Source organism: Melospiza melodia, chromosome 14 (genome assembly GCF_035770615.1).
Source record: "Melospiza melodia melodia isolate bMelMel2 chromosome 14, bMelMel2.pri, whole genome shotgun sequence".
Taxonomy (NCBI): Eukaryota; Metazoa; Chordata; class Aves; order Passeriformes; family Passerellidae; genus Melospiza; species Melospiza melodia.
Window position 1 is genome coordinate 2,913,841 of NC_086207.1, and position 11,861 is coordinate 2,925,701.

Here is an 11,861-nt window from a genome sequence, read left to right on the forward strand (position 1 = left end):
TATTTTTGCATTATCTGCTCTTGGTCATGCATTGCTCATATTGGGAAATGTGTGGAAGTGGTACAGGAAAACGGAGTAGGCTGTCAGATGTCACACCACTGAGCTCATAAATACATCAATAAACTGGGGAAGGAAGGGAATTTCCAGAAAAAGTGGATTTTCTGTGAATAATGGTGCCATAAAAATCAAACCACAAAATCAGATTATGTAACAACATAAACAGTGGCATCCGTATAAAGAAGACATCGCCCAAGGAAAAAGCTAGAAGGAAAGAATTGTTATCCATCAGCATTAATTTAAACAACTCAGTCAATATTCTCATTTCCCTTCAATTCATTTTCTGCCCTGCAACAAAAAAAAAATTCCTCGTCACGGAGCAGCCCTCTCACAAGCACGGCCTCTTGTTCTCTCCCACACATCATTCCTCTCGCATTGGCACATTTGCTGCAACATCCATTTCATCTGAAAGCCATCAGCAATCTCCCTGAGCACGCTGCTGCACGAGCACTCCAGACTGGGCAACTGGAAATGCCAAAGCAGCAGCGACCTCTAAACCGCGAGGCAACAAAGCCAGCACACCCCGAGACACGCGGCCAGCTGATTTAACAAGCAGCAGAGGTGGTTTACAAAGCATGAAATGAAAAGGTACATCCGTCTTTCAAAGAACACTCCCAGGTCTCTCTGAGGGTACAGCTTGTAACAAGGGAGGTTGTTTTGCTGTGATGCTGCTCACAACACTCCTCAGTGACCCAAATCTTAGCGGTGCTCAAAGCTCAGTACCCTGAGGGACACAGCCGGCACTGTCTGACACACACCAAAGGCAGATGGGCTTTTCATCAAAGCAGCAGCCCCAGAGCACTTCAGAGAGGGCAGCTGCACCCACAGCAGCTGCTGCAGAGACAGGATCTCCTTCCACACGGACTCCTGGGCAGGGATTCACTCCGGGAGCTGCCAGCCCCGGGGCAGAGCTCTGGGGCAGCCCCTGGAGCTGAGAGCTGCCCGGTCACACTGCCCAGGTGAGCCCTGCACAAGCCAAGGGCTGCCCGGTCACACTGCCCAGGTGAGCCCTGCACAGGCTGAGAGCTGCCCCATCACACTGCCCAGGTGAGCCCTGCACAAGCCAAGAGCTGCCCCATCACACTGCCCAGGTGAGCCCTGCACGTGCTCCAGACTGCAGGAATTTCCTCTGCTCAGCACCAGGCAGAGCCTGGACAACTTTGTTATGTTAGAAAATGTAACTGCAATGTGAAGTGAGAAATCTGAGTCTGGAATGAGATTTAAAAAGCCTCTGGTTAAACACCAGGGCTTAGTCTCCCCAGTAATTGGTAACTTCCTTTCATTAAGAACCAAAAGCAATTTCGTTTCAGAAGTTCCCCCACAATTGACACATCTCCAGCTTTCCTCCACCTGAATTATCTGACGGCTACTGCCACCATCACCAGAAATCTCAGATAACTTTACACACTTCTGCATCTCTATAACCTCCTTCTCTCTGCCACCTCATTTCCCCAATCAGGCCACTGCTCCAGCTAACCCTACCAAAAGATAAAGCTTTCCACACTCCTTTGTCCACTTCCCTCCTTTCACCACTCTGCTGGCTCTGAGTGCAGTTGCCTTGCTCTAATTCATGTTCTTAAGCTCTTCCTTCCCATTTTCTGCACTGCTGCCAAAGTCACAGCAATCTCTTCTCTTCAGATTTGCATCCTTCCTCTGCAAGGCACTCTCTGAAACAGGACTGTCATTCTGAGAGCCTGGCAGCAGCACAGACCTCACATCCCCTGCCCCAAGGCTGTGCCTTCCTCAAATCCATCCCACCAGCACCTCTTTAGCTGTATGCTCCAACCATTGCTGATTTCCCCACACATAAAACCCTGCATGCTTTACTGCCCAACGTGCAGCTCTCAGCTCTGCTCATTTAGCTACTGAAGATTAAAAAAAGATGCCAGCAAAGCAAACAGATTGTTATCCTGCTGAAGAAAGCACATCCAAGTTACACACAGGTTTACAAATACTTTACTAACACTCCATCTACTCCCAGGCTTCAATGAAGAACCAGTCACATTTCAGCTAGAACAGGATCTCCTTTGTTTCAGCTGCAAAGATGATCACTGTCTGTGTCGCTACAAAAGTCAACTCTTTGAAGGGTTCCTCCAAGAGTATGTGAAAAATAAATCCCACAATCCAATTGCCTGCTTAGCTTGCAATGACTGAGACAGGGAAGGAAAAAGCCAGAGCACTGCAGCCCTACTGAGATATATACACAGCAGCTGTATTTTAGAATGTTGGGATTTATTTTGCACTTTAGCTTTAAACAGTTTGGGGGCACAACCATCTCCAGTTGCAGTGACCCAAGGAAGTTCAGGTAGCCCTGGAGTGATTTACAGCAGGAGCTGCTGCTGCTCAGGCCTGTGTGAAACACTTCCTTCCCAGGCTGGTACCTTTGAACTGAACACCTCCACCTCACATCCAAGTCCTACCAGGAGAAACAAAGATTTTTTGCAAGATATTAAATTATAATTCTTCATTTATTATTTACCAAGGTACTTAAACACTGGATGCTTTTAGGAGAGCCAGAGAGAGGCATTCTAGACACTGAAGGCCATTTGTTAGGAAGATTATTTCCATATATACAACTTCAAGATACAAATGACAGCAGTGTGAACAAGTGCTTGCCCATTTTATTGCCAGGCATGGCCTTCCCCAAACCTTTTCATGCTCCTACCACAGAGCAGTGAGTGCTGAATTTAACAGGGACCTGTGTTTGGAGAGCAGCTTGGGCAGCAAGGCCACAGTGGAACATGAGAGGCACAAGCTCAGTGAGTGGGAAAATTTCCACACAGCTGGATTCCTGCTCAGGAGCCATCTCCCATAGGTGGCTGGTAGGTACAGAGCCTGGGAGCAGTAGATTTATTTTATTTATTCCACATCTCATGGTGCACACAGTTCACCCCACAAATGTATAAAAAGCCCCCCAAACTACTCCCCACACTGATGTATTCGGTTACAACCACCTCAGTACAACCTAAGCAGCTAACCCTCCCACAGTGTGAAAGCTGCTGGTAACACTAAATAACAATTATGGGAAGGGTCCTGGGCAAATGAAGAACACAAGGCTTTCAGCAGATATTGAAGGTAAATGCAAATCACAGGGTTGGTACAACTGAACACGGATTTTATACACAACTCAGATCTGCAGGCAACAAAACTTATTTCACAAAGCATTGCAGTTGGTTCTTTAAAAGAGCAAAAAGGTCACAGTTATCTAATTTCACTGAGAAAACCAAAACCAGGGGCAGAAGGAGCCCTTTCAGTGAGTGTCCCTCCATCTGTTCTGGATTACCTGCTCACACCCAGCATTTCCCTGAGCCCACAGTGAACCCTGCCAGACACCAGGAGCTCAGCCTGGGCAGCCCCAGCCACCCCTGGGGATGCCACCCCTACAGGTGGGCACCACTCAACACTCATCCCCTGGCAGTGACTGAGGACACCCACAGAAGCAGCACAGGGCACAGGAAGCCTTCAGCTGTCCTGAGGGACACAGTGGCTTGGAACACCCACTAAAACTTCACACAGCAAATCAAAGTTGTCACTCTGAAACCTTGAAATAGTTCTCTGAGATTCCAGCCTTAAAAATAGAACAGTATTATTTCCATGACTGATTTTCCTTGAAATAAATGCAAATGATCAAACCAGGGAAGGCACAGTTGATGAGTAGAGCAGCATGTTCTCAAACTTCCATGCAATTAACATATTGACACATTATGTTCATCAGAATGATGGTGTATTTGCTCCTCAGAACCTTCAGATCACACTCTGCTCCTGTATTTACTCATTTCTGTATTTACAGGTTCATCCCTGGCACTGGAGGGAAGCAATGCAGCAAACCCCATCTCCCTGAGCAAAGAGAGGTATAAAACACCTGCTTTTAGGAATGTGGAACATTTGAAAGGAGCAGCATCCCCCTAAGCCTGCCAGGGATGATTGGGATGATCCCAGGTTTGGGATGTTCCCACAGACTGACTCCCACGTTTCCAGATCACACAGAAATCCCCAACAGGGAACTCAGCCCAAACAGCTTCTGCCCTGTGGATTCACACAAATCTCCTGGACAATCTCCCCTGCTGCACCACACCAGAAGGCAAAACCTCCACATCTGCATCCAGCAGCGATCTGCAATGCTTTTAGGGAAACACCTCCACTCAAACACAGGTGATCCTGGGCAAGCCTCTACCAAGTTTAACATTAAATTCAACTACTAACTACAGTGCAGAGTGCACCATTTCTCTTGGAAACGACAGAATTAATTGTTCATCTTATTCAATTTTTACATGTATTCAATTCTTGTGAAAGAGAGAAAAGTGTATTTCTAAAACCTCCTACTAGAGGCTGAAACTCCTCCAAGCCCCACTGATGTTTGCATGGATTAGCACATTTCCCAGCTCCAGCAAGGGGAGGGTACAACACTCACCAGCAAAAATCCCATTTGCTTCCTCCTGATACAACCTGGCCACAAAGAGGAGAGACTAAAACGGGAGAGCACTTGTGAAAACACAGAGAAGTGGGGGTTTTAAAAGGTGAGGGAGCCAAACCTTCCAGCTCCAAATGCTATTTGAGCACCTCACAGAACCCAAAGCTGAGGAGTGCTGGTGAGTGCTCCACGGCAGAAAAAAGGCACCAGAGCACATTTCCCACCTCGGGAACTGAGGAGGCATCTCTGGGAGGCTGCTCCTGAGCTCTGCCCGCAGAGCTGCCCAGCCCTGCCTGTCCTGCCGAGGGACTGATGGCTCTGATGTCCCCTGGGCAGGTGTGAGATCACAGACCAGGGCAGGAGGCTCCCTAGGAATGAATTTAAGCCCCTGCCCTCGGTGCTCAGTAGAAATAATGAAAGATACACAAAGGTTTTGTAGGTTCCCTTTTTTCTTTTTCATTTTATTTCTGCTTTTTCGGACCAGATGGCACACTTAAAGAAAGTTCATATATTCTGGATCAGGTAGTTTAGCAACAACTCCACGGGCTAAAAAACCCATTTATGTCTCCACTGAACCCAGCTCACCTTCAGAGTGCCTTAAAGGGAAATTATTTGCATTTTGCCCCTCAGTTCTGGAGAACTATATGAAATTTTGTACGTGAGAGCAAATTATGCTTCGGAGAAAAAGCAATTATGTTTATAACAAATAAATTAGAATATTTTACCGATTAGTATTCTCTCTCAACTCCTAACTTAATTTTATTCATGCCTCAAGGCAGTAAAATGAGGGGCCTCCGATATTTGCCCATCGAGATATAAATTTGTTAATATTTAAAATAAATAATCAACACCTCTTTCTACCGCTCCCACCCGGCTGCCTCTCCATAGCGCGAATTTAGCGGCGTGAGCGTTAATGAGCAGCAGAACCAATACACCAATTAGGTCTCGTTAGGTAATTCCGTGTGTGCCGGAGCGGAGCCGCAGCACCGGTGTGGGGTCTGACCCGCCCCGGGGGCGCGGAGGGGTCCGGCCGGGCCGGGGCTGGGGCCGGATCCCCCGTGGCCGGGGCCTTTCGCGTTCGGTTCGTGCCCCGGCCCGGCCCTGCCCGCCGCGGGGTTCACTGCAGTTATTTATTTATTTTCAATGAAACGGAGGCGCTCGTGGCGCCCCGGGCGGGCCGCGGCGGAGGCGGGAGCGAGCGGATCCCCCCGCGGGGACGGCGCGGCCGGGCCGGGGCCGAGCAGGGCCCGCCACAGCCCCCGCAGCGGCGGCGCCGGACCCCGCGGGCCGGGCGCGCCGGCGGGGCCTGAGCCGGGGGGGGGCGAGAGGGGGCGGGAGGGTGTGCGCGGGGGCCGGGGGGACTCACCATGAGCTCGATGGTCTTGTCCTCGATGACCGAGTCGGGCTCCATCGCGGCGGCGGCCGCTGCGCTCCGCCTGCCCGGCCCAGCCCAGCCCGGCCCGGCCCCGCCGCCGCCGCCGCCGCCCCGCGCCCGCCAGGCCCCGCCGCGGCCCGCCCGCCCCCGCCGCGCGCACGCGCACACGCACGCGCGCTGCGGCCGCCGTGATGTCACGGCGCTCGCGGAAAGAGCGGGGGCCCGGCCCCGCCCCCCGGGCAGCGCCGCGCTGCTCATTGGACACCGGCCGCGCGCGGGGGGTGCCGGGAGAGGCGCGCGCCGGAGGGGCGGGGGGGGGGCCTGAGGGGATCGGGAATGGGAATGGGAATGGGAATGGGAACGGGATCGGGATCGGGATCGGGAACGGGAACGGGAATGGGAATGGGAACGGGATCGGGAACGGGAATGGGAATGGGAATGGGAATGGGAACGGGATCGGGAACGGGAACGGGAATGGAAACGGGAACGGGAACGGGAATGGAAACGGGAACGGGAACGGGATCGGGATCGGGAACGGGAACGGGAACGGGAATGGAAATGGGAACGGGATCGGGAACGGGAACGGAAACGGAACGGGAACGGGAACGGGAATGGGAACGGGATCGGGAACGGGAATGGGAACGGGAACGGGAACGGGATCGGGATCGGGAACGGGAACGGGAATGGGAATGGAAATGGGAACGGGATCGGGATCAGGAACGGAAACGGAACGGGAACGGGACGGAACAGGAATGGAGCGGGGCGGCAGCGAGCGCCTCCGAGGGGCGGCGGGAGCTCCCGAGGCCTCCTGTCCCGCGCTGCCGGGCGGGCAGAGCCGTGTGGGAGCGGCCCAGGCCGGGTTTGCTGCGCGATCGGGAGCTTGGGAAGCGCCCTTGGGACTCGCCCCTGTGGGCTCCCGCCCTGCCCAGAGCAGCTGGGGCTGCCCCTGATCCCTGGCAGTGCCCAAGGCCAGGCTGGACACTGGGGCTGGAGCAGCCCGGGATGGTGGAAGGTGTCCCTGCCATGGCCGGGGTGGGATGGGATGGGCTTTAGGGTCCCTTCCAGCCCAAAGCAGTCTGGGATTCTGTGGTACATGGACTCAGGAGATGGCTCTGCATGTTGGACTGTTTATTTAATAAACAGTTCTGTTTAACAAGTCCTGATCTGTGCCACTGGGCATTTCCTTGCAGCTGGCCTCAGCCCTTGGCAATGAGCAGCTGATTCAGCCTTTGGGGTCTGGATCCCTCTGGCAAACTGTGCCTGTGCCACAGGAGCCACGGAGCATCCAGGGGCCAGCCAGGTGCTCTGGAGACCAAGGACACCCAGGCTGCCCTCTGGCCACGGGTGGGGACCAACTGCAGCCACAGGCATTGGAAATTGGAAACAAAACTGTGCTGAGCAGCAGAGTGCTGTGACAGCACAGCACTGGGCTTGCCATGGAAATGGACCTGCAGCTTCCTGCTAAGCATCTTTTTCTGTTACCTGTTCAAATCTCTGCCAAATGGTGAAGAGATGGAGGATGAACAAATGGAAATGGTGCAAAGTCCTTTCTTACTGACAGCTCACCTGCTCCACAGGCCAGTGGAGTCAGCAGAAATGTCCTTCATCACTCAAAATCCCTTAGAGCAATACTTACCATGAGGTCTAAACCCTTCTTAGGGCATTTAAAAGGCAAAACAAGAACTGCAAATGCCCCTCCCCATCAAACCCCTGCTGCTGCTCACCTGGGGATAACAAATTGATGTGTTCCCATTTCCATTTGTGGGGACAAAGCCAAACCCAGGGATGCCACTGCCCCAAACCCTCAGGGTGCCCCCAGCAGCGCTGCCCCTCACCCTGGCACCCCTGCCCACACAATGGGTACAATCCCACTGCAATCCTTCCTCTCCTGCCAAACTGGGCCCCTGGCAGCTGGGCTGGATCCTTCCCATCAGAGCCCCTAAGGAAGGTTTGCAGTGGGATTGTACCCATTGTGTAACACCCCCACACAGAGAAAGGTGGGACAAAATCCAGCTCCTTTCTGCTGCCCCTGGCTCTGGACATCGACCAAGGCAGCAGAGATTTGTTTGGGACGCCAAAGTCAAAAATCAGCATGTCTCAGTCTAAATATACCCAGGGCAGGGATGTGCTGACAGCACCAGGCTCCCAGTGCTTTCCCAAGCACAGCCTGGTGTGCTGGGGATGGGAAGGATTCCTAGGGCAAAGGAAATGAGGAGAAAATGAAAAAGAGAAGAAAGGAGGGGGGAAACCTTCCATGATTCTGTACAAAGGGTAAATCAGTGTGGCCAGCCCGGCAGTTTGAGGGTTCCTGCAGCACGGCAATGGATGTTGCACATCAGGATGGGTCTCACCCTGGCAGGAGATGTCAGATGGAATTGCAGTTCCTGTAATCTGCTCTTAATGGTGTAATAAAAGCAATTCCTATGAGGTGAGAAGGAGAAAAACACAGAAAATAATTAAGGAAAGCATTATAAAAGCATCAAGTATTTTGCCTTTAGTGTGGAACACCAAGGAAAGCAGGAGTGGGGATATCAACCCCTGTACCTGTAAATTAAAATTGCTTCTGAACAAGTCATAATTTAAAACCTCATGAGGACTGAGCAACATGTCCGAGGCATAATAAGATGAAAAACCAGGTTTTGATAAATTAGTTCTGAGATAAAACTCACTGGGAAAGAGTCAGTCCTAGGAGGGAGCTGGGAAGGGGCTGGAGCCCCAGGAGGGGCTGAGGGAGCTGGGCAGGGGCTCAGCCTGGAGCAAAGGAGGCTCAGGGGGCCCTTGTGGCTCTGCACAGCTCCTGACAGGAGGGCACAGCCGGGGGGTCGGGCTGTGCTCAGGGAACAGGGACAGGAGCAGAGGGAACGGCCTCAGGCTGGGCCAGGGCAGGCCCGGGGTGGGCACAGCAGGAATTTCCCCATGGAAAGGGGGCTCGGGGATTGGCAGGGGCTGCCCAGGGGGGTTTGGAGTGCCCATCCCTGGAGGTGTCCCAGGAAGGGCTGGAGGTGGCACTGAGTGCTCTGGGCTGGGGACGAGGAGGGGATCAGGCACAGCTTGGAGGTTTTTTCCTCCCTAAGGAGGTTTTTTCCTCCCTAAATGTTTCCATGGCTCAAGCACAACATTCCCGTGCCTACCTGGCTGCAGGAATTTGAGGAGCAGTCTCGGGGTGTGCCCTGCTCAGACAGGGCTGTGCCCGTGTGTGACAGATCTGTGTCCCATCTGCACAGCAGCCACCAGGGACACAGCTGCTAATTAATGCTAATGAGGCCCCTGCTCCGGTGGAGGCACACAGGGAGGTGGGGCGGTTCCTGTCCCACAGAACTCGCTCTGCCGGTTTTCCTGCGAGGTTGAGGATGGGGGGAAGTGGAAGGGAAAGTCCCGACCTGGAGATATCTCGGTGTTGTGCAACAGGGCGGGGATTCCTGGAGGGTCACCTCAGCCTCACTGCATGGCAGCGAAGTGATCCTGTGCTTGGAGAAACCCTGGGCACCCCCGTTCCCCCGGGCTGATCAGCGGGACTCAGCCATCGGCTCTGTCCATGTTTTCTGTCCACTCGTTGTCCCAGGGAAGGGTTTGCTGGTCATCCCCACAAGCTCTATTCCCACACAGGCTCTGTCTGTCTGTCTGTCCGTCCGTCTGTCTCTCACGTGCCCTGGCACCACCACAGCACACTGGGGCAGCATTTTGGGAGTGACACCGCTGGATTTTCTCTCACTACATCTTTCCTGGATAGTGAGCTGAACTGTTTCTCCTGACACCCTCCCACCCTGGGCTGTCCTGGGGCTGGCCAAGATTCACAGCCCAGGCAAGCCCAGGCTCCCCAGGGTCCTTCCAGCAGCCACTGCCCCTCGTTCCTCCCCAGGCTGGCAGCAGAGCAGCTCAGGGCACACGGCACATCCCAGCAGCCTCAGCCAGGCTGATTTGAAGGTTCCCCACTCCAAGCAAGTCCTGGAGCCTCTGCAGGGAAGAAAAGCAGCCACCTGGGATCTCCAGGCACACGGCAGGGAGCAACCAGGCAGGGAAACACGGCTGTGAGGATCCCTCAGCTGGGGAGGAGGGGTTTGTGCCAGTGTGTGATCCTGGTGGCCAAACAGGTGAAGCAGCTTCTCAGGAAACTCCTGCCCTGGCACTGAAAAGGAGAAACTGGGCGAGCAACAGCTTTTGTCTCACAGCTCTGGAGGGGGCTGGGGTGGGAGGGGAGCCCACACGAGGGACATTCACAGGATTTACAGAGTCCTTCAGCAGCTCCTGCCTCCATCCCAGCTGCCCAAGAGCTGCCATGTCCAGGGTGGCTCTGGGGAGAGCAGAGCTGCACACAGGGCATGGCCACAGGGCTGCAGCAGAGCCAACGGGGACACCCGGGGACACAGAGGGAAGGGGGGAGAACTGACCCCAAAGTCAGATGAGCAAGGAGCCCAGAGCCACCCCGGCATAGCAGCAACCATGGGACACCTGCACAGAGGGGACAAACGGGTGGCAGTGGCAGAGCTGGGGCAGTGCTGTGGCAGAGCTGTGGCTGTGGCAGGGCTGTGGCAGTGACAGAGCAGTGGCTGTGGTTGTTGCAGTGACAGTAGCAGAGCTGTGGCTGTGGCTGTGACAGTGGCAGAGCAGTGGCTGTGGCTGTGGCATGACAAGGCTGCGTCAGGGCTGTGGCAGGGCTGTGTCAGAGCAGGGGCTGTGGCAGTGGCTGTGGCAGTGGCAGAGCTGTGGCAGTGGCAGAGCTGTGGCAGTGGCTGTGGCATGACAAGGCTGTGTCAGGGCTGTGTCAGGGCTGTGTCAGGGCTGTGTCAGGGCTGTGGCAGAGCAGTGACAAGGCTGTGTCAGAGCTGTGTCAGGGCAGCAATGTGTGACCCCTCCCAGCCCAGCCAGGGCCGGGGCTCCCCCAGCTCCCCCACTGGCAGCTGAGCCCTGCAGCAGCTCCAGGTCACCTCCCCATCCCGCTCTTTACAGCAGCCAGGACCTGCCCTTTGGTTTATTTAAGCACTGACAGTGATTCAAAAGTGTTGGAAGAGCAATTTTTCAGCACTGCCTAAAAATAGCGGGGTGAGATTCCAGAGCTGCCTCCAGCAGCACCGGCCGGCCCGGCTGCCCGGGACAATGGCATTTGTAACCCACGAGTGACAACAGCACAGGCTGAGCTCCAGCTCCCGAAATAACAACTCAGAAAGGGCAAATTGTGGCTTTAATTACAGCCAGACACAAAGGAGCGTTTCAGAAGAGCATTATCAGAGTATCTGAGCATGCAGGGCCAGCTGGAAAGCGAGTGGGGAATGCAGAGGGAGCGGGGCGGCCTCCCCACACAGACACCCCAAATTCCAGGTGTTCCTGAGGGGAGAGGCACATGCAGCTGGAGCTTTCAGAAAAGCTGAAGCCTTTGGCACAAGGGAAAAAAACCCTTCAGAGAGCCAGAAGGAGCTGATGAACAGTGACAAGGAGCCTCCAGCCCCACATCAAAACCCAGGAGCACACAGGGATGGGCCCTCTGAACCTCCCCAACGTGCACAGAAGAAACTCTATGGGACATCCTGGAGTGACTCTTCTTCTCTCAGTTCCAGATAACCAAGATTGGATCCCTTCTGGGGAAATAGTCATTCCTCACAGAATCCTGCCCAGCTTCCAATCCCAAACCTGCTGGAAGTGCCCAAACACGGCCCCATCAAACTCCCCAGTCCCAGCAGCAATCCCGTGTGCTGGAGGCAGCTGAGGCTCCTGGATGGGAGCTGGTGCCCACCTGGACAGGGCAGGGAGAACCCACCTGATGCTCTGCAATATTCAGTATGAAAAAAGGCTTTTTTGGATACAGAGCAGCCCGAGTGCACCGGGAACAAAAGCCAGGCTGCAGCAGAGCTGCTTTCTGAAGGTGAAGGGACCCAGTGACCTGATCCTGGCGGCTGAAAGGAAGCAAAGTTTCACCACGGCTCTCTCCAGAGCCCTTGCATGGGTGAGGAGCTGCTGGGAGAATTCCAGGTGCCAGGCACTGAGGTGACCCAGCACACCCAGCCACAGCTGTGCTCTCACTGA

The 11,861-nt window shown here is 54.3% G+C and overlaps 1 protein-coding gene across 6 annotated transcripts in view; it reads right to left on the reverse strand.

The window, feature by feature from the left end:
* Positions 1-5,927, reverse strand: part of FBXW11 (F-box and WD repeat domain containing 11) — a 58,127-nt gene extending 52,200 nt beyond the window's left edge. For 4 of the 6 annotated variants that reach the window (XM_063168433.1, XM_063168431.1, XM_063168434.1 and 1 more), the window contains exon 1: positions 5,835-5,924. Coding sequence is in view for 2 of the 6 variants with exons in the window: in XM_063168432.1 (XP_063024502.1) it covers positions 5,835-5,879 (45 nt within the window). In the remaining 4 variants the exon portion in view is untranslated. Of the gene's footprint in view, positions 1-5,834 lie in introns of all 6 variants that reach the window. The other 2 variants (XM_063168432.1, XM_063168428.1) reach the window with 2 other exon arrangements.
* Positions 5,928-11,861: the final 5,934 nt, after the last annotated feature.